Here is a 22790-nt window from a genome sequence, read left to right on the forward strand (position 1 = left end):
CTAGCCTAACTGGTTCGGCATCTTCCTTTTTTAATATGGTAATAATTATCTTGTCCTGCTTTATAGTGTTGTAATAAACAAAGTTCCATGTAAATACTAATTATTAGTCTTTCTCATCTGAGTTATTCAATCTAGTTGACAAGGGCTGTGGAAGTTTAGGTTATTTGTCATTGACCAAATTCTATGATTAATAGATATTTTTGAATGGTAATTAAATAAGATCAGTATAATTAGACCAAGAGGCTGACAGATCTTTCTTTGCAGGTTCAAAATTAAAAATCTTTTTAATTGTCTTATTTTATGAATAAATCTTTTAAAATGTAAACTACTTCAGTAAAATAACCAGTCTCTAATTCTCTAGGAATATCTTCCTTTCTAAAGTAAAACCAGTTCTGTAATTATGTTCAGCCTAAAGTTGTTGAAGGAAATGAGCAAAAGAAATAAAAAAAAATAGTGGTATTTTTTTCTTTTGCTCTTTTACAGTTTATGTATACAAGTTCCTAATAAAGCAGAATTTCAGTCCCTTTATGACGATATTTTAGTTAGTCCAGTAGTTATGGTATGATCTATAGTGTGATAATCATTTGGGAAAAAATTATATCCCTGCCTCCTACACCTAATTGGGTGAAGACAGTTTTTGCATTCTAGTATCCACATTGGCAGGAATGCGAGGAAATAGGCAGGGATATAGTTTGGTGATAGGTGTGTAAGTTGTTACAACTCTCTTGGAAGGCAGTATGGCGATGTGTAACCAGGCCTAGAAATGACCTGGTAATTTATTGAAAAATATATAATTTATTCATTTCAACATATTTGTAGTATTTCATATTATCACTTATGTTATTTCCCTTTAGCTTAGGATTTGGGTTATTTTTCATTTTTTGTTTACATCCTCGTACTTGTCTGTTTTTACACATACGCACCTATTTCTCAAGGGTCAGTGTGCCACTCCTTATCAATTTCACTTCTAGGTATGTGCGTTATTTTTCTAATTGCTGTCAGTTTGCTGTCAAAGTTGTACTTTCTGCTGTTGTGTGAAAGTATACATAATTTATTAATAAAAACTTCATTTATGGAATACCTAGCAGAGTCTTTGCTGTATGACGAATGCTTTAAAGTAGGAGAAAAGAAGTTAGAAAACAAAGTATTTGGAGTAATCCCTGTTTTAGTATCATTAAAAGTGAATCTGTTTACCTATAGACAATGAATCTGAAGTAAATTTTTAAAAACAATATCACAGTGGTTTTTCTTGAAGTTTGGCCAAGTAGGCTTTTACTGGCCTTGACCCCCCTACATATGTACGCTGGATTGGAGAGAGAGAGGAAAAAAAAAGTCTCGAAGGCACTGGAAAATGAATGATTCTGAGAAAGGGCTGACACCTAAGAGAAGGCATGGAATTTGTTTTCCATTTTTTACTGCTTTTAGCCAGAGGACAGGCCGAAGTTAGTACATTGCAGGTTGGCTAAAACTTCCATAGGAAACTTACTAGAAGACAGAATTCAAGTCGGCTACGCCCATTCAGCCACTGGAAAGCGAGAAGAGGAATCCTGGAAAGAAGAGAGCCAGAGAGTGAGAGCCCAAAGTTTCGTGTATAAACCGTGTTTGTAAGCCACTGTTTAACCCCTGAAGCACACATGTGCATGGAAGACAACAAGCAGCCCAGCTAAAGATAAAAGAGCTGACTCTAAGGTGTTGTCCAAGAGACAAAAGTTGGCAGTTTGGGTCCAGCCAAATTTAATTGCATGCTGAAACAAAGATCAGTATTCTCCAGGGAATATAAGAGACTCCAGAGGCTATACACCATACTATATAACTCCTCAGCGAATTAAAGGAAAATATGCTTGCATCGAATGAAAAGAAAGGAAATCTCAATTGAGAAATAGAAACAAAAGAGCCAAGTGGAAATTTCTAGAACTGTAAAATACAGCAGCAGAAATTAAAATTCACCAAGTAGTTTTAACAGTAAATGGAGAAGATAGAGGAAAGCGTTCGTGAACTTGATGCTAGATAAACCAAAACTATCCAGTCTGAAGAACAGAAAAAATGGTACTGAGTTTCAGGGACCTTTGGAACATTACTATAAGACCTATGGTTGGAATCCTGAAAGAGAAGAAAATGAGACCCTGGAGGAGGACATATTTGAAGATAAATTGGCAAAATATTTCTCACATTTTATGAAAAACCACATACACCAATTAAAGAAGCTTAGCAAACACCTACTAGGATAGAGACAAAGAAACCCATACCTTGGCACATGTTACAGGGGTCCCCAAGACCACCCCAGGCTCAGTGATTTGCTAGAAGGACTCACAGGATTCAGAAGTCGATATATTCACAGTTAACAGTTTATTACAGTAAACGGACACATTATAACTGGCAAAGGGGAAAGGCACATGGGATAGAGTCCAGGAGAAACAAGCTTTCAGGTGTCCGGGGGAGTCACACAGAGGATGTCCTTAATTCTATCAATGATGTGTGACAGCATGTACAAAGTGTTGCCAACCAGGGAATCTCAGTCCTCGGTGCCCAGGATAGCATGCAGTGCCCACGTGACTGACCTCAGCCTCCCACAGCAAAAATAAGTGTTCGCCGTAAATCATATTGTTAGGGTACACTTACCCGGTCTTAGTAGTACAGCATGGCCCAGCGACTGGGACGTGCAAAAACACAGATCAGCCAGAACACTCCAAGGGCGCAGAGTTCATTTCACAGGAGCCAGCCAAGGGCCAGTCCTGAAGACAGACCTTTCTTTGGCATGTGCAATGTTTAAGCAACCCAGGCCTGCAGAGTTAACCCTTTCCAGCACAGAATTTCACAGTCAAGTTGCAGAAACCAGAGATAAAGAGAAAATCTTGAAAGCTAGAGGAAAATGACACCAAAAATGACAATTAGAACTTCTTACCAGAAACCACAGATGCCAGAAGACAGTGAAATACAACATTTTTTAAAGTGCCAAACAGGAAAAAATGTCAGCCCAGATTTTTCTATTCAGCAAAAATGCCCACCAAGAATTAAGGCAAAATAAAGACATTTTTTAGATAAAAGAAAACTAAGATAATTTGTCACCAGAAGACATACATTACAAGAAACACTTTAAGTTCTTTAGATTAAAAGGAATTGACACCAGGTAGAAACTCAGAGTTTGAGGAAGTAATGAAGAGCATCAGAAATGGTAAACGTTTGGATATATATAAAAGACTTATTTTTGCGCTTCTTTAAAGTAAATATGACTGTCTAAAACAGAAATTATATATATGGAAATTCTAATGTTTTTTCATATAACAGTTTTTAACAGAAGAGTCCAAGAGTATGTGGACCTATACTGTAGCAAGGGTTACTACATTTTTTATGAAGTGGTACAATATTTTAAGTAGACTGAAAGTCAAGAATGTATAGTGTATTTCCTAAAATAACCACTAAAATAATAATGCAAAGGCATAGCTAAAAAGTCTAGATAAATTAAAATCTTCAAATAATCAAAAAGAAGGCATAAAATGGGAGACCCAATGTAACCATCAATATGTTAGTGAGCTAAACACTACCAATGAGTGGCAGACTGCATAAAAATGCGAGACTCAACTATGGCCCGACTATAAAAAATGTACTTTAAATATAAAGACACAGATAAGTTGAAAGTAAATGGATGGAAAAGCTGTACCAAAAACACACCATGCAAAAGTAAGCATAAGAAGACAAAGATTATTATCAGGAATGAAAAACGAGATGTCATGGTAACAGCTGTCAGGAAGTCTTGATGGTCATAAGTGTGTATGTGCCTGATGATAGATCCAAAATACACAAAGCAAGAATCGACAGAATTAAAGGGAAAAATAGACCCTTCTGTAATCATAATTGGAGGTTTCAGTACCTTTCTCAGCACTCAGTAGACCAAAACACACACAAAGATTTAAACAGCACAATCAACCACTATAACATAAATCATAGTTATAGAGCACTGTGCCCTACAGTGGCAGAGTGCTCATTCTTTTCCAAGTGCACAAGGTTCAGATTCAGCAGTATAGACAATATACTAGGTCATAAAACAGCTCAGTAAATTTCGAGGATTAAAATAATACAAAGTATATTCTAAGACCATAATGAAATTAAATTTTAAAGCTGAAATAAGATACTTAGGAAAATTCCCAAGTATTTGGAAATTTAGCAAAGACACTTTTACATAATGGATAGCTTAACAAAGTCCCAAGAAAAATTTTTTAATGTTTTAAACTGAATAACAATGAAAGAAACAGTCCACAAATCAACTACCGCAAATTTAGCAACTTAAAACAATCCAACTTTATTATCACACGGTTTTCGTGGATCGGGAATCCAGGCACGAGTTAGCTGGGTCCTCTGCTCAGGATCTCATCCAAGGCTCGGGGTTCCCTTCCAGGCCCACAGTCCCTGGAGGGCGCTGCAGGATCTCATATAATAGATGTAAACACCAGAGTTGCCATCCCATCACATTCGCAGGTTCTGCTCACCTTTGAGGGCAGGTGGAAGTATTTCACAGTATGTTATATGCCACAGGGCAAGAGTTTTGGGGGCCACCTTAGTTACCATAATGCCTACCACAACCCTACTGCACATGATAGGCAAAAATTAATGTAAAATGGATCAGAGACCTGAACATAAAAACTAAAACCATAAAACTTTTAGACGAAAGCATAGGAGAATAGCTTCATGACTTGTGGGTAGCCAAAGATTTCTTAGGTCACAGAATGCACTGGCCATAAAATTAAGAATCAATAGATTTCACCAAAATTAAAACGTACTCATTAAAATAGGCCCTTGATTGGGAGAAAGTATTTACAAAACATGTATCTGGATTAGTATCTAAGAAGTATTAAAAACTACATTTTGATAGAAAAATCAAATATTGTCCTTATTTTGACAACTTGGATGGTATATATCATTAAGCCTTTAAAAAAAAGGAAATCCTTTTAAAACAATGTGGATAAACCTGGGACGTTACGCTAAGTGAAAGGAGCCTGACACAGAAAGACAAATTCCGTGTGATCTCACTTACATGGGGAGTCCAAAATAGTCAAACAAAGAGTAGGATTGTGCTTTCCAGGGGGTGGGAGTGGGTACAATGGGAGATGCTGGTCAAAGGGAGCAAACTTCAGTTACGTGGTGAATACGTTCTGGAGACCTCATGTTCAGCATGGTGATCATTGTTAATAATGAGGTAGAGTATATTTGAAATTTGTTAAGACAGTAGATCTGAAGTGTTCACACTATACACAGACACACACCCATAACTATATGAGATCATGTAGATATTAATTAGCCTCATGCGATCATCTCACAATATTTACATATGTCAAAACATGTATACCTTAAATATGTATAGTTTTTGTCAGTTTTTTTAAAAAGCCTATTTTAACTAAATGACAACATAAAAAAATGGGCAGAAAAGATTCTGACACTTTACAATAGAAGATATATAAATGACCAATGATCCAATGAAAATATATTCAATATCACAAGTCTTCATAATTAAAATAAGATGTCACTCCTTAATGGCTGACATTAAAGACTGACAACACCTAATTTTGATGAGATTGGGGAGCAGCTGAAGCTCTCAAACTGTTGGTAAGAATGTAAAAATAGCACAGATACTTTGGAGAAAGATTGGTTGGTTTCTTAGAGAACTAACACATGCACCTACCCCATGATCTAGCAACTTCACTGTTGAGAAATGAAAACGTAGTCATTGAAAGGCTTGTATATATTCATAGCAGTTTTATTAGTAGCTCAAAGCTGGAAACAGCCAGTCCTCCACCAAGAGGGGAATAGGTTACCCGTGGTATAGCTAGTTACCTTTTGATACTTACAGAAAAGTATGGATGACTCTCAGAAATTATGCCAAGTGAAAGAAGCAATATAAAAATAATTCATGCTGTGTGATTTCCATTTAAGTGAAATTCTAGAACAAGGAAACTTCTCTAGGGAAAAGAATCAGAGCAGTGGTTGCTTCTTGGGGCGTTGGCTGGGAAGGAAAATGAAACTTTTGGGGCGATGGTTATGTTCACTAGCTTGATAGGATTGCATAGGTATATGCATGTGTTCAAACTCTGTATTATGTATTTTGTATTCAAGAAAACACTGAATAGTATCTAACTTTAGTTAACGACATGTAAGGTGAAGTAGATTTCCTGATATTATTTACTTTGAAATACATTTAAAAATTTTAAATGGACCAATGGACAGATAAGAGGGACAGATTATAATTTAGTAAAACATTAATGGATAGTGATGAACTGTATACCCTATGGTTAAGATGGTAAATTTTATGTATATTTTACCACAAAATTAAGAAGACATTAATGGTAAACTCTAGGTTGTGATTATGTGAGTGTCCTAACCTCTGCAGCTTCGCTATATGTTGCGGGGAGATTAAATGTCAAGGGGAGAAAAGCCGTGCTACTTACCCATCAGTCCCCATTGTTTGCATGGGGAGACACACTCACCAGAGCTGCCAGGAAAATGTAGAGAATAAGATCTCAAAGGCCAAGGGCATGTGTAGTTCATTTCTTTTGCTTATTACTGGTAAAGATTTTAGAGACTGTTAGCTCATTATAGTCTGAAACTGTCATTTGTATTAACTTCACAGACTGTCAAAGAAGCATACAAACCCAGATGTAGCATAACCATATGAGAAATGTCGTGTAATCTAACTAGTGTGGAAGGTTGAGTTATAAATGTGTACAAAGGGCATAAAATCACTTTAAGTGCAATTGGGCTTTCACGACTATTAGCAATTAACTAGCGTTTCATTTCATTTTAGATTGGATCTGATATCTTCTGCAGACTTAAGTCTAGACCTTAGAGAATTTAGTAATTGTCCAACGTATGCAAAGAACCAGCTGGACCTAGAAGGAAAGAAAGAATAGAAAAGGAAAGCCAGAGTTTTGTGCCTTTATCCATTCCATCATGATTCAGCACTGCATTTAAATTTAATTGTATCCTTTAGATAATGAAGTATGAAAGTTCACATTTCACATCCACCTGGCTGTCCTATTGGGAAGGAGTAGTCAGTGCCCTTTTGTTTTCTGTGCTTTATAAATCTGAAATTGAGGTCAAAGGGGATGTTAGGTTATTTAGTGAATAAAAAACTATTTTTTCCTCACAGTATGAGAGAGATGCTAGTTTGAAAGGGGTTCCTACAAATCTCCTTGGCCTGCTGCCAGGTGCGTCCATGGCCAGAAGCATGTGCGTCGTTTCTCACAGTGACAGCTTTGTATTCTGTCAGAGCCATTCTGACCCTTCTGTGCCCTTTTGAGGCGAATGATTTTGGTTAAGGGTAAATCTGTAGCAGAGCAGACTATTAACCCATTTTGGCAGCCACTAAATTTGGATCTGAGTTTATAAATATTTGCCAGTGTCTCTTGCAAAAGTGACATCATTTATTATGAACTATTAATGTAAAAGTAACCAAAGAAAAATAATCAGGATGTGGTTCCGTAGTGTAGCGATTAGCACGTCTGCTTTACATGCAGAAGGTCCTAGGTTTGCACCCCAGTGGAGCTACTGTCCATGGCCTACGGCCATGCCACTCTGAACAAGCCCAAAGTCTCCCATCCAGAAACTAACCAGGCCTGACCCGGCTTAGCTTCCGAGATCAGACGGGATCGGGTGTGTTCAAGAGATTTATTCTTTTTTTGGAGGGGAGGGGTGTTATTCTTAAAAGTGAAGTTAAAGCTGTTAACTACTAAGCCTTGAAGTTTTCTTGCACATCTATTACTGTTCAGAATAAGCATTTTGAAAAACCTTTCTTTTCTTCCTTTGAGGTGTGTACTTGGGAAAGTAAATTACAGACAGTGACCTTTGGGAATATCTGATGTTGGAATCAAACCCACAGTTTTCCCCAAATTCAATTTAAAAAAAAAAAAATGGGTTGAGAGTCAATAAGGTTTGCTGCTCTTCTCTCCTGAATTAGGGACTGGTATCATTTTCCTTTGCCTCTAGATTACCATTGGATGTGTTAGTGCCCTCTGTTGATGTAAGAAGGGTACTGCAGCTGTCATCCTTTATTATGTGCAAAAGGGAGACATCCTCTGAAGCTTTTAAAATAAAAGTAATATGGTCACATTGTAGAAGATTTGGAAAATACAAGGAAAGAATGACTCATCCTACCAGAAATATAACATTTTTGATGAATACACAGAATCTTTGTCAGATGCTTTATCTGTCATTAGCAAAATAAAGATAACATGATTGATTTTACTTATAAAGAGGATCTGTTATGTATTGAAATGTATTCTAACAAATAAAAGGCATAATTAGTACAGCACAGGACTTTAAACACATTGAAACACAACAATAGGTCTTTTGCAAAATTTCCATAGGAATTTTAGAATCAGTTTGTCCATTTCTACAACAGATACTAGATACTTACTGGGATTCTGATAGAAATTACATAGAATTATAGATAAATTTCAGAGTGATTAACATCTTAGCAATTTTTTATCCCCTCCCCCTCAACGTCTTAGCCATTTGGAGTCTTTTAACCCATGAAAACAATATAGTTTTCCAGTAATTTAGGTCTTTATTAGTTTCTCTTAACAGTGTTTTATAGATTTCAGTGTACAATTCTCATACAGCTTTGGCAGATTTATGCTTAAGTATTTCATATTTTTGTACTATTTTAAATGGTATTTTTAACTCAGTTTCTGTTTGATACTAATATATGGAAATATAATTGATTTCATACATTGACCTTGTATTCTGCAACTTTGCTAAACTCACTTATTCTAGTAGCTTTCTTGTACATTATATCAGATTTTCTACATTGGTGATTGTGCCATCTGTGAATAATGACAGTTTACTTTTTCCTTTCTAATTTGGATGCCTTTTCTTTCTTTTTCTTGACTTCTTGTGCTGGCTAGAACCTCTGATATAGTGTTCAATAGAAGTGATGCTAGGGAACATCCTTGCCTTTTAATGAACACGTTGGCCCTAGGTTTCTTATAGATTCCCTTTATCAAGCTGAGGAAATTCTCACCTGTAGCCTAGAAGTTTTAGCCAAAGGGATATTGGATTTTGTTAAATGCCTTTTCTGTATCTTTTGAGATGATCATATGGTTATTTTTTAGTTCATTGATATGGCGAATTATATTGAGTGATTTATAAATGTTAAATCAATATTGTCCCCCCCCCCCCAAAAAAAAAAAAAACCCACTTGGTCATGATGTAGTCTTTTTATATATTGTTGAGTTTGATTTGCTAAGTTTGTGTCAAGAATTTTTGCATCTATGTTCGTGAGCAATAGTGGTTTGTAGTTTTCTTTTCCTATAATGTTTTTGTCTAGTTTTGGAATCGGTAAAACTGGCCTCCTAAAATGTATTGGAAAATATTACTTTCTCTTCATTTTTCTGGAAGAATTTGTGTAGAACTGGTATTCTTATTTAATGTTTGGCAGAATTCCCCAGTGATGCCATCTGGACCTGGAGTTTTCTGTGTGGGAAGCATTTTACCTATAAGTTTTATTTCTTTAATAAATATAGCACCTATTCTGTTTCTTTCTTGAGTGAGCTTTTGGTAGTTTGTTTCTTTGTCTACTTCAACTAAATTGTCTAATTCGTTTGTATTACATTGTTGATACTATTTCCTTATTATCCTTTTAAGATCTGTAGCGATACCACCTCTCATTCCTGCTATTGGCAATTCGTGTATTTCATTTTTTTTTTCTTGATCTGCTAGAGTTCGATCTATTTTATTGTTATTCTCAAAGAACCAACTTCGGTTTCATTGATTTTTCTTTATTTTTCTGTTATCTGTTATATTGATTTCTGGTCTGATGTATAATATTTCCTTTTTTCCTTTTACTTGGGCTTCAAGTTCTTTTTCTAGTTTTTTAAGATTGAAGCTGTGATTGCTGATTTCTCATCTTTTCCGATAGAGTCATACTATGTACTGCTTTAGCTAGATCTCAAATATTGATTTTCTGTCAGTTCAGAATTCTTTCCAAGTTTTCTGTAGATTTTGATTTTTGTTGTTGTTTAGAGGTGTTTTTAGTTGACAAATATTGGGGATTTTCTCAATATCTTTGTTATCATTTCTAATGTAGCTACTTTCTAGTCAGAAAATACATAAAAATGACTTGAATCCTTTTGAATGTATTAGGGCTGTTTCATGGCCCAGGATTTGGTTTAACTTGGCAAATATTCCACATGTTCTTGAAGAGAATGTGTATTCTGCTCTTGTGTGGAGGAGTGTTCTATAAACGTCAAGCCAAATTAATAGTGTTCAAGTCTTCTGCATCCTCTTTGGTCTCTGCCTACTCATTCTACCAGATGTCGATAGAGGGGTGTTGAAATCCCTGGCTGTGATTCCATATTTGTCTGGTTTTTAACACTTTCATTGAGACATAATCCACATATTCTACAAGTCATCCCTTTAAAGTGTACAGCTGAATGTTTGTCGTCACCACTCTTCAATATTAGACCGTTTTATTCCCCCCACCAAAAAGCAACCCTGTACCTGTCAGTAGCCACCCCCCTTATTCCACCAATACCACCACCGCCCTAAACAGCCACTACTCTGCCTTCCACCTCCATATATTTACTTACTCTGGATTGTGTATATAAATGGAATCGTGTAATGTGTGGTCTTTGTAATTGGCTTCTTTGACTTAGCTTGACGTTTTCAAGTTCTACCCATGTGGTAGCATGTAACATCAGAAGTTCTTTCCTTTTCATTGCCAAATAATAATTCCATTGTATGGATATACTGCATTTTATTTGTGCATTCATCAGTTGATGGACATTTGGATTATTTTCACTTTTTGACTTGTGAATAATTCCTCTACGAACAGTGGTGTACACAAGTGTTTGTGTTTTATTTTTGTTTTATTTCTCTTGGGCATTTGCCTAAGCATGGAATTGCTGGGTCATATAATAACTATATATTTAATAACTACATATTTAATTATGGCCATTTATTAATGTGCTCACTGGCCATTTATATATCTTTCTAGAAATGTTTTTTCAGGTCCTTTGTACATTTTTCATTTGGGCTAATTTTCTTTTTATCGAGTTATAATTCTTTATACATATATGTATATATATTTTTTGGACACAAATAGTTTATCAGATATATAATTTGCAAATTCTTATTCTGAGTTTTCTTGTCACTTTCTTGGTACTGTTTACAGCACAGGGGTTTTTAATTTTGACATAGTCCAATTTATCTAGTTTTTCTTTCATCATTTGTGCTTTTGGTATCGTATCTGACAAACCATTGCCTAACCCAAGGTTACCAAGTACACTCCTATGGTTTCTTCTAGGAGTTTTAAGACACTTTCTCACTTTTCTTAAAGAACCATTTCATATCTTTGCTCCCTCCATAAACCTTCTTTGCCCTGCTGTCCGCCACCCCTGTCCATGACCTCAGCTCCTTTTTATTGAGAAAATAGAAGCATTCAGAAAGAAACCCCTCTGCTTCCAATCTTCAGATCTCTGCACCCCGTTCACTGGTGACTCTGACAAGGGTCAGCCCCTCGCCTGGGCTCCGGCTCTCCCTCCCTCCCTCCCTCCCTCCTGGACTTCCCTGCTTCTGGCCCCATCTTCGGCCCTTCCTGTTTGTGGCTGCACACAAGCATGCTTCAGTGTTTCCCATCTTTAAAAAACCCTCCCTTGGCTCCAGATGTGTCTGCTTCCTTCACAGCCGAACTTCTCAGGCATCTTCTCTCACATCGCCTCCCACGTTCCACCATGAATTACTCTCCAGCTCCCTCCAGTCGCTCATGTTCCCGTCGCTCCCCTGAACAGCGTTGATCAGATCAGCAGCTACCTCCATATCGCCAAGTTCAGGGTCACTATTTTCCTTATTTAGCCTCCGCAGAATTAGCCAGTTTGCGCACCCTCCTCCGAGCTTCGTGATACCTCCCTCGTTCTCTCCTAGTTCCTTTCGCCAGCTTCTCTGCTTGACTCAGCTACCAAATATTGGAGTGCCTCCAAATTAAGACCTGGACCTTCTTCCCTTTCAGTACTAGGTGACCGCATCCATTTCAGTGACTTCTAAATATTTGTGTTCTGGTACCTCCAGTTCACACATGTCCTGTGTGCTCCACACTGGTGGCTCTAACTGCCTTTTTAATAATGGATATCTCTAGACATCCATCCCCCAAATTAGCCTGCTCTGTTCTCCACTTCTCATCTCAGTAAGTGACGCCGCAGCCACCCATCAGCTCAGGCCCCACACCTAGGGCTCATCCATATTCCATCACCTTCCACATCCAGGCCATCATCAAGTTCCGCCTGTTCTACCCCAGAAATGGAGCTCAAATCTGTCCACTCTTCTCCGTCCGGACTGCCTCACCCTAATCTAAGTGACCCTCGTTTCGACCGCCATGTTAGCCTCCTGTTAGTCTCCTGCCCCATGTCAGTATAAGTGTTCTTCGTCCTTAAAATACGATATGCCCCTGTTTGACGTTCTTCAGCACGCCCCATTTGCCCGGAGGGGAAATCCAAGCTCCTTGCTTTGCTGTCTCACACGCCCCGCCCTCTCCGCGGGCCACGCCCCCTCCGTCACTGCCCGCCGTCTGCAGCGGACTTCGGTTCGGGCGTGTGCAGGCGGTGTACCACCACCCCCAAGGGGCACCACTCACGTGTTACTGTTCCAGCTCTGAGTGTTTCTTATGACAGTTTTCCAGCAGATGGCAGTAAAGTTCGTGAGGACAGGATGGCTTTTTCCGATTTGCACGAGGTAGGTTTACATTCGGGCTAATGTCTTCACCCCTTTTCCTTTCCCTGATACATCGAGGCCCTTTTCTCTCCGAGCTCTAGCCTTATCCTCTAAGCTTTTCTTTATTTTTCTCTTTCTGCCTTTCAAATATTCCAGACTTAAAGAATGACAAGCATAGGACAACAAAACTCCCATAAAACCTTTGCTCCAGGTCACCAGTTCAGAACATTTGGCCACTGTTGCTCTATCCCTCCCTCCCTCCCTCCCTCCCTAGATGACGTGTTTCTTCCTGAACCATTTGAGAGCTGGTCGCAGACATCCTGCCCCTTTTCCCCTAAACACTTTGGAGTGTGCTTCTTTCTGACAAGAATTTTCTTGTTTTGCGTAACCACAGTATACTCACCAAATTTCGGGAATCGAACATGGATACAGTACTTTTATCAGTTATAGTCCACATTCAGCGACGTCTTTTATAACTTTTACCCCCTCATCCCGTGTCCAGTCTGTGATCATACTTTGCACTGATGTGTGGTCAGGCCCCCCCACTCGCTTTTAATCTGGTAGAAGTTCTTTCGTTTTTCTTCGTCCTTCAGTAGGCCGGCTGTGTCAGCGACCCTTTCCGTCTGGGTTTCCCTGGATGTTTTCTCGTTAGGTTCAGGTTATATGTTTTTGGCAAGAACATCACAGAAGCGACATTGTGTCCTCAGGAGGCACGTGGTGTCGGTTTATTCCATTACTAAGCGTTCTGTGTTGAAACTGTTCTTGGTCCTCTAAGCAGCCTGTGTTGAAACCGTTCGTGTCGCCGTGTGAACTGTGACATACATATCCTTGGACTCCGACTGCGGGGATGGCTCTCGTGAGTAGGCAGCTTTCTGTTCGGCTTTTCCGTTCGGTCAGGCGGCCTGAGGCCGCTTACTGGTTTCCTCTCTCCTTTTCCACATCACTGTCTGGGTCTCTCGGGTTCCCATCAGCCATCACGACACCTCTTCCTTCTCCTAGTAAGTCACATCCCCTAGCCGCAGTGTCGGGACTGGTGATCGCTCCTCAGTACAGTCAGCATCTCTCTAGTGTTTTCTTAGTTTCAAGTTCAGTTTCTTGGCTCTAGCAAGGTTGGGCTTCAGGGGAGACTATTGTCGTTGAATACAGGGAAGAACTAGGTGCCAGTGGGTCAGCTGGAGTCAGGTTCAAGTTCATTTTACCCTCAATCACAGTCTATCAGGCTAACCATATTTTGATTATAGTTCAAATTGGAGTGTTTACTGTGTGTCATTTATAATGCTAAGCATTCTACATACGTTACCCTTATATATTTCTTAAAACAACTCAGGAAATAGATGTCACTTCCTTCATTTTACAGGTGAGGAAACAAAGGTTTAGAAAGGTGAATTAAGGGAATGTAGCTAAAAATTCCCAGGACTCATGCTGAGGTTTCTCCAACTCCGACGCCCCTGCTCTTCCTCATGGGCAAAGAGTAGCACGGGAGGAACGCAAAGCAGAGTGTTTGAGATCTCTTCAGACAGAACTTACACTCTTCCAGTTTGGATGTCCCCGGCCATAAGACCCACCTGCCTGGGACAGTCTTCATTTATTTATTTCCTACCAGTTACTGATAGTGTCCCCACGCATCCTCAAAAGTATGGTGGTTTAGATAATTATATGGTGCCAGGCCCACGACCCTTCCTGAGTGCTCTTCAGACCGACAGAGACTGGTGTTTCATTGTAACTAACATGGGTGGAGCTTGGTTTGTTTTCATTCACCGTTTTCTCTGTCCCTGCCCCGATTTATACACTTCAGTTTGGCTTTGGTTGTATGTCTGTTGACCCAGCTGATTTATAAGCGCGATCTGCTTAATCTAGTCGTCAGTTACCTAGCTTGTACCACGCTTGCTCTACCATCGTTTCTGCTGAAACATTTAAAGTAAATGACACTCCATTCCATTGTACTTCAGTAGCTCCCTCTGAAAGGTAGATTCCTAAATGTTTATAAACCTGCCCAAAAACCAGAGGAACTTTCTGCAAAGTGAATCATCACCTGTGGGATAATGTGATTTTCACTCATCAGGCCTCTGGAGGAGGGACGCACCGCCAGCTGCATGCCCTGGTGCCGCTCTGCAGGCCGTGGCCGGGGAGCACCGGGCCCGTGGCCCGTGGGCGTTCGCGTGACGTGTTCCCTTTTCTCTTGGCAGTGCACGATCTGATTTTCTGGCGAGACGTGAAGAAGACCGGCTTTGTCTTTGGCACCACGCTGATTGTGCTGCTTTCCCTGGCAGCGTTCAGCGTCATCAGTGTGGTTTCTTACCTCATCCTGGCTCTTCTCTCTGTCACCATCGGCTTCAGGGTCTATAAGTCTGTCATCCAAGCTGTGCAGAAGTCAGAAGAAGGCCATCCATTCAAGTGAGTTGAAGTATCACCAGTAGCACTCTACAATTTAGTGAAGGGGGTTACACTGAGGCTGGTCAGGTGTATAAAGACGCCCTGACTAAACACCAAGAATGATCGGTCCTCCTGCAGCTGAGCAGGAAACGTGAACTGTAAAGCGTGAGACCAGCTTAAGAAGTGGCAAGTTAGGAGCCAAGTTTTTTGACAAACTGGAGTCTCGCTTTAAGACAAAAGAGGACTGTCTAAACATCTGATCAGGGTCGGGAATACTGAGCGTCCAGGACAGCACTCCGTTGGATGGGTCCCAAGGACAGGTTTCAGCGCCCACATACTTAACTCTTAAAATGGTTTTGAAATCTTGTTATCAAGGCTGTGCTCTTGGTGATATCAGAACTCGGTGTGATTATGCTCACGCTCGGGTTTATTACTGATTTACTGCTGATTTCCTCCTCCTCTCTCCTGTATTTTTCTTAATACTCAAGGCGGGGGTTGGGGGGGCAGGCGGTAGTCTTGACGAAGTCTGGAGGGCATGCCTTTCCAGAATCCAATGGCCAGCTTTTCTGACTGTGCTGTAATTAAATGTATTCCTCATACTTTTCTTGAAAATCTTAGCCCATAAAAAATTTTAACATGAGCAAATAACAGTTTTTTAAAAACCCTTTTGTCTTAGAGAAAGAAACCCTGTTGTGACCTCTTAGGACTGTGATGGAATAGCTGTGGCTGTCCTCGTATTTTCTCTTGGTGAAAAGAAAAGGAATAATTTAAACTATATGTGGCATTTAAAAAGGCATTGCAAGTTGGTGTTAACAAATCAGTATTAGGAATACCAGGTGCTGTAGGTGTTAAAAAAAAAAATCAATAGTTGAATGAATGAGTGAATAAATTTTTACTGTTTGCCACAAGTTCAGATGTCTTAGTGGGTTTTTTTTCCCTCTTGTATGGCACCGTTGTGGATTTGTAAAATGTGTTTATCTAAGTTGTATTAATTACAACATCTAATTTCTGTAACTTTTATATTTGGTAGTAAATAGAAAAGAAAAACATACCTGTTACTCTTTTGTTTTTTCCACAATAATGTAGGCCCTCTAAGGCAAAAACAGTCTTACCTTTCGTGATATCCCCAGATAGGTACTCAGTAGGCACTTGGTAGATACTGAGTGAATGAAAAAGTTGCATCTCAGTTCATTAGTGCAAGGGTTCGCAACCCCTGGGCCTCGGACCAGTAGAGGTCTGTGGCCTGTTAGGGACCAGGCCGCACCGCAGGTGGTGTGAGCAGCAGGCTAGCAAAGCTGCTTCTGTATTTGCAGCCGCTCCCCAGCGCTAGCACCGCCTCTCGGCCTCACCTCAGATCATCAGGTGTTAGATTCTCAGAGGAGCACCGGTCCCTGGTGCAAAAAAGGTTGGAGACCGCTGCTCTAGTGCATCGAGGAATAAAGCCCAGGTCTTTTTTTCCTATAGTTTCAATCCTTTCAAGCTCAATATCTGCACCCTCCTTTTTGTTTTTTAACAAGTATTTTATAATGCTTTCCTTATTTTGAAATGAAATTCAGAAATAATATGTCTAGAAACAATTTTAAAAATAGATCATGATTGTGATGTAAAGAAGTGATAAAATAGCCATTTGTAATAAAATAATATATATTCCAGTCAATAGGTAATTGCTTGGACATGACAACACCAAAAAAAAAAAAAAAAAAAAACCATAATAAAGACATCAGATAATTGCACCTACATGTATAACTCCAGTGCAGATGATATTTTTCCAAGATGGTGAAAAAACATTAGTGAAGTTTAGCGTAATCAAAACACAGTTTTAGAAAATTCAGGATATGTTAAAACTGGGGGAAAAAATAGCTTGTGTTTATATGTTCTGGGCTCTCAATAATTATAAATAGGTTCACCTTCATGAATACCCGGTGAGACAGTAAAAGTGATACAGACATAGGACATTTTTTTTATTGCTCATGACTGTCCCACACTTTGCAGAGACATCTGGCATCTGTGCCACTGAATGACAGTAGCTCCCCCACCCCATAACAGCAAAAAGTGCCCCTAGAGATTTCTAAAATGTGCCCTTGGGGGAATTGTACACTTCAGAGAGCTGCTGTGCTAACAGAGGTCTTCTCCTTTCCTGTCTATCGTGTGACTGTTTCTTCTGGAAGAGCCTACCTGGATGTGGACATCACTCTGTCCTCAGAAGCGTTCCATAATTACATGAATGCTGCCATGGTGCACATCAACAGGGCCCTGAAACTCGTCATCCGCCTCTTTCTGGTAGAAGATCTGGTTGACTCCTTGAAGGTTAGTTGCTTCTACGTTTTTGATGGTGAGGCAAACCAGGGACTCTGTTATAATTCAGAGGAAAAACATTAAAGAGGGTTTTATCAGGCAAAAACCAAAGTATCTCAATCAACCTGTAAAAATGGGGACAGGAGTCAATAAAGAAGGTCTCTCCTGCACCTGGAGGACTAACATCAGACCAGGGATGCTGTAAATGACAGAAATGCAATTGCAGTCTGTCTTCGGGCCTAAGAGAACTGCAGGCTTCTCATATGCACCTTCAAATGTATAGTGCAAGCGGGGTAACCTTCATTTTGAAATTATTTATTTATTTATACATCACTAAATTTATGCAGACGTAATTCGCTAGAGGAAAATGTCATCAGTTAGGTTGAATTTTGCATTATAATTATTCCTGCTTAACCTTCTGATGTTGGCTTTCCCAGCTCGCTGTCTTCATGTGGCTGATGACTTATGTCGGTGCTGTTTTCAATGGAATCACCCTTCTGATTCTTGGTAAGGCGGCAAGGAAAATGTCTCCACACACCCCGAAGTAACCGTAAGGGAAAGAGCGAAGAGAATGCCCAGCACGGCTCCAGGCCTTCCTCATGGGCCAGGCTTTGACATCCATAGAGACCTTGAACTAGATATTGAAGGAACCTATATTTGTGGCCGTAACTTATTAAATGGTTCTAACTATAAAGAGATATCAAAACAGGTAGAAGTAAAGGAGAGTTGTCTAGACTTGACTTAAATATGGCGATCTTATGTATAAAAACCATTTTCGTAATTTGCAAATTACCTGTGGTACAAAGAAGGCAGCCTATGTATCTGTAACTCACTGTCCTTCATTGAGAGTTCTAGCCAGAATTCTTCACTGAAGAAATTCTTTCATGAGGAAAAATGTGTGTGCTACTTAAGTCCTGACACTTCGGGACTGTCTCACATGGGCACTTGCCACGTCCTGTGATTCTGTCTTACAGCCGAACTGCTCGTTTTCAGTGTCCCGATCGTCTATGAGAAGTACAAGGTAAGCGTTGACCTGTTTTGAGTCAGATATCTGTTGATGTGTGACTAGTGTTAGTTCAATTTTTAGGTATTGAAAGTTCAGAGTAATCTTCTTTTTCTACAGTCTAATTTTATATGCCAGGTGCCTATAAGAAATGGTCACCGTGGTTTCACCTGGTTTCTCTAAGGAGAGAAACTGAAATATCTAGGAGAGATAAGGGCAGGATGGAGACTTAACTTTTATGCCTTATTATGTGCCTTTTGTGTTTTTATTGCTTGGATGCATTATCTGCTCAAAAATATAAGTTGAAAATGTTTCAATAAATCAAAGCTCTTGTCTAAAAAGAAACTTAAACTATTAAGAAACCATTAAGGCTATTCTGGGACTCCATTGGTTTGAACAGATGTTTGCTCGTGGAATGGTGTATACAGACTATATTAGATTTTATGGCATTGTTCTTTCTGGATTAAGTCATCCATCAACAGACTTTATGTTTTTTTGGTATTAAATGAATTAGTCTTACCAAGAGCCAGAACACATTTATGATTACAGAAAATAGATTAGATGCACAGTTTCTAGTATTCAGAAAATGCTATTAAAAGTCCAGTGTCTCTAAAGGAAACACCTAGCAACTAAGACTTACCTCTGCAAAAGAAGTGATTTTTTACTCCAACCGAGTATGGGGTATTTATAGCATAATTTAAATTCTGAAACCTGCAGTTTTTTAAATGCTTTTAAAAGTTGAGCATTATTTTCATTTTCCAGAATATTCAGTAGTGTTTTTTAAAAAATGATTAAACTAGACAAAAGAATATAACCTTCAGGAAAATTGTTTATCTGTGTGTTGCCACAACTGAGTCATTTTCCTTCCTTAAAGACCCAGATCGATCACTATGTTGGCATCGCCCGTGATCAGACCAAGTCGATCATTGAAAAGTAAGTATGCTGAGATTCCACAGTTGACCCCGGCGTGTGCCTTTTCTCCCCCAATGACTGTGTAAAATGCTGGCGCACACTTTCACCCAAAATGTGATTTTCACCCTGAAAAAAAATTTTTTAATTTGTAGTATGATGTTACAAGATACTTCTTTAAAAAGAACATCCTTTGTGTCTTAGACTAAAAAAGATCAATGGAATCAGGACCACTTTGCGTTTTAAACTGGCTTTTAGACGTTTCGGTTGTCTCCCTCCTTTATTTTCATATATTCAGTTCTAAGCCGAGCTCTTCCCTCTTTGCAGAAATCAAGTTTTAGTGAATAAAAGTCTTAAGGCTCAACACTACCTCTTTCCTAAAACCACCAAATCTGTTTTCAGTTTTTAAAACCAATTTGATATTTAAATCAAGGAATAAAATGTTGGTAGACATTTTATGACTCCCTACATCAAGGAAATTTGTTTTTTGTCTTTTGTTTTTTGAATTATTTATAGCAAACACTATGGATCCAGCGCTTCAAATTAAAATGTCAACATTTTTTCATGTTTCCCTCAGATATTCTTTAAGAACCCAAATGTCACAGTTAATCTGCCCTTTGCGTCAGCCCCTCGCACACCCCAACTGCAGTGCTTTCCTGCCGCTTTGATAAGAGGAAGCCGTGACTGTGGTCTGACAGCTCCGGCCTGAAGCCAGGCCTTTACCTGCCCTTTTGCTTTGCTAGGTACACATCCGAGCTAAAAGCAGGCAAGGACACCGGGCACAAATACATATCTGCTTGCTGTCCACCCCTGACTGTGAAAGATGGTCTTGATTAGCAGCTTGGCTGACCAAGCCGCTGCTGTGGGACGTCACACCTAGAGAGTAGCTTTGACATTCGCCGCGGGGTGTAAATGACCTTTAGTCATGGGAGTTTTAAACAAAATAGAGGGCAGCTTTACTATCCTGTGAGGAGCTAGGAACTATTGCCAGCTCCTGTAGGTTTTTAATATGTCTCCTTGACCTTGACTCCTGGTTCCTTGTGGCACTAGTGTGTGACCTGGCATTCCCAGAGAAATGGGCCCTTGCATTGCCAATATGGAGAGCAGTCAGCAAGCATTATGTTCAGATACCCCTTTTTCTTCTCTGGAACCCCCAGGGAAGGACTCACAGGGTTCTGGCAGTGAAAGAGGACAGGTAGGCATGGTGGCAGGGAGGGAGTGGACCTTTGTGGACCCACCCAGCTCATCCCAGGACAGATTCCTACCATCCAGCGTAAGCCCTGTGGAAACGGGAGAATGTTCTTCGTGCTGCTCCAGCAAGTCACGGACTGTCTTCTAGCATCACTGTTAAGATAAAAACCTAGAGCTAATATCTGTTTTTACCTTTTTTTCCCCCTTGTCCTCAATAGGATCCAAGCAAAACTACCTGGACTCGCAAAAAAAAAAGCAGAATAAGTACATGGAAACCAGAAATGCCACAGTTACTAAAACACCATTTAATAGTTATAACGTTATTACTTGTACTATGAAGGAACTGCTCAGTGTCAGCTTGAGCCTGCATTCCAAGCTTTTTTTTTTTTTTATTTGGTATTTCCCCTCCTTTCCCTTTACCCACAGTATCAAGCACAAGAATTGTTGGACTAAAAAAAGAACTGATATTTTAGAACCCAAAAGAATAAAGACAGAATCAGTTTAATAGGCTAAATCAGAACCTTAATGGTGGTGGAGCTTTTACATGTAGCTTGAAAAAGGTGAAAGAGTTGGAGGTAAAGGAGAAAATGAAAACACATTTGTGTTGTTCTGTTTCATTTTCAGGGACTAGTCTTACACAGCTTCCCATCGCAATTTTGCTCTTGTTTTTAAGTTAAGAAATAATGGTTAACTTATGAAGAAGTTATCTGGGGACAAGAGTGGGATCCCTTCCTTCCGGGGTTGGCGTGTGGCAGCCCTCGACCCCTCTTCCTGCCCCGCAGTGTGAGCAGCTACTCCTCATATTCCTCTTCTTCACTTAGAGACCTTTCAACTCTATGGGTAACTCCTAGGTGATAGTGATAATTCCTGGTCCCCAGAATGCCGCCCGATAGCCAAGAATGGAAGCAAAGTGGGGCTGGAGAGGGAGTCAACGGGAGCCTCTCTGGCCACCGCGCCCTCTCTGCTCGTCCCTGGGAAGGGAAAGGCTCCGCCATTTGGGAAAGTGGTGTCCATGTCGCTGCTTTTGGACACCAGTTCTGAGCTTTCGTTTGAGAACTCGTTCCTGGATGTGCTTTCCTCTCTTTTCCCTACCCACCTCACCTCGAGTTTAAGAAACATGGTTGTACTTTTATTGTTATGAAATAAATGTCTGTAACTGCTGTACACTGCTGTAAACTTGTTAGAGAAAAATAATAATTCTGCATGTGGGCTCCTCAGTTATTGAGTTATTGTAATCTCATCTCAGGCCCATGGGGGGGAACATTCTCAAGAGGCGAATACAGAAACCCAAAAGGCTTTTTTTTTATTTTTATTTTTTTTATTTAATCTTTTCCCTGAAGCTTCTTCCTTCACAGGCTACATTTTTAACCTGTGCTCATCATTTTACCCTGAGGACCACAGCCGAGCTGAGCTGGCTTGGGAGGAATTGTGTGTGTTTGTGGTTAAGAGACCACAAATTAGTATAGAGAAGTGCATCTTGTGGTTCATGGGAGTTTTAACTTTGAGGCTAGCTTCTGAGTGTGTTTTGTGGGTTCCTTTCATTTTCAGGCACGTAAAATGTTCTAGCATCTCTGCCGTGGCCCAGGGTGCTGCTTTTGAGAGTGTTTCCCAAGAAGCTCTAGGGAAGGGTGACCGGGCAGGGTCAGAGGGTATTGACGGGCTCCACGTACAACTAAAAGACAACAGAACTCCTCACACTGGCACCAGATGCAAGAGTGATTGGGAATCTGGGGTTCCTGTGTGAGACTAATAGATGGCTTCCTCCCCCTTCCAACATGAAAATTTAGTAAACTTGAACGTCATCTGTGAGTTCCTTCAGGTTGTTACTCGTCATGATAATCCAGAAGGAGCATGCACTGATGACTTTAAAGTAAGGGCTATAATCTTTGATGGTCCCAAAGCACTGCAGCTCTGTACAAGGTGGTGGAAGAAAATTTTCTTTCCACTTTTTTGGGAAAACTACTTAGAGATTTAGTTGGGTAAAAGGTACCCTTGCCTTACTCGGTTCTTATTTTCTTAGCCCCCTTTCTTTTTTAATTTTCAAACCAATTTCATGTCGTAGTGTAGGAAATGCGCCTTCCCTCCCCATCTTTTGCCATCCCAAGAAGTCAGTGGACTGGTCATCTTTTTGGGCTTCCCCTCCAAAGGACCTTTTTCTGCACTGGAAGCCTCCACGCGCAGCTCTTTTGTTTTATTACTGCTGTGTTTAGATAATTGGACAGATCTTTGTGCCACATGGGAAATTTTTTGTTTTTGTTTTTTTTTAAGAAACTATAGATGAAAAATTACTAATGAAACTGTGCGTGTATGTGCGTGCAACATAAAA

At 39.8% G+C, this 22790-nt stretch overlaps 1 protein-coding gene across 2 annotated transcripts in view; it reads left to right on the forward strand.

The window, feature by feature from the left end:
• The window catches only part of RTN3 (reticulon 3), a 44843-nt gene extending 23162 nt beyond the window's left edge, over window positions 1–21681 (forward strand). For both annotated transcript variants that reach the window (XM_016118576.2, XM_016118578.2), the window contains 6 exons: window positions 14880–15087; window positions 17235–17373; window positions 17799–17868; window positions 18336–18382; window positions 19239–19297; window positions 20683–21681. In XM_016118576.2, the coding sequence (XP_015974062.2) occupies window positions 14880–15087; window positions 17235–17373; window positions 17799–17868; window positions 18336–18382; window positions 19239–19297; window positions 20683–20728 (569 nt within the window). In that variant the 3' untranslated portion in view covers window positions 20729–21681. The remainder of the gene's footprint in view (window positions 1–14879; window positions 15088–17234; window positions 17374–17798; window positions 17869–18335; window positions 18383–19238; window positions 19298–20682) is intronic.
• The last annotated feature ends 1109 nt before the right edge of the window (window positions 21682–22790 follow it).

This window comes from Rousettus aegyptiacus, unplaced genomic scaffold (assembly GCF_014176215.1).
Source record: "Rousettus aegyptiacus isolate mRouAeg1 unplaced genomic scaffold, mRouAeg1.p scaffold_m13_p_5, whole genome shotgun sequence".
Lineage (NCBI taxonomy): Eukaryota > Metazoa > Chordata > Mammalia > Chiroptera > Pteropodidae > Rousettus > Rousettus aegyptiacus.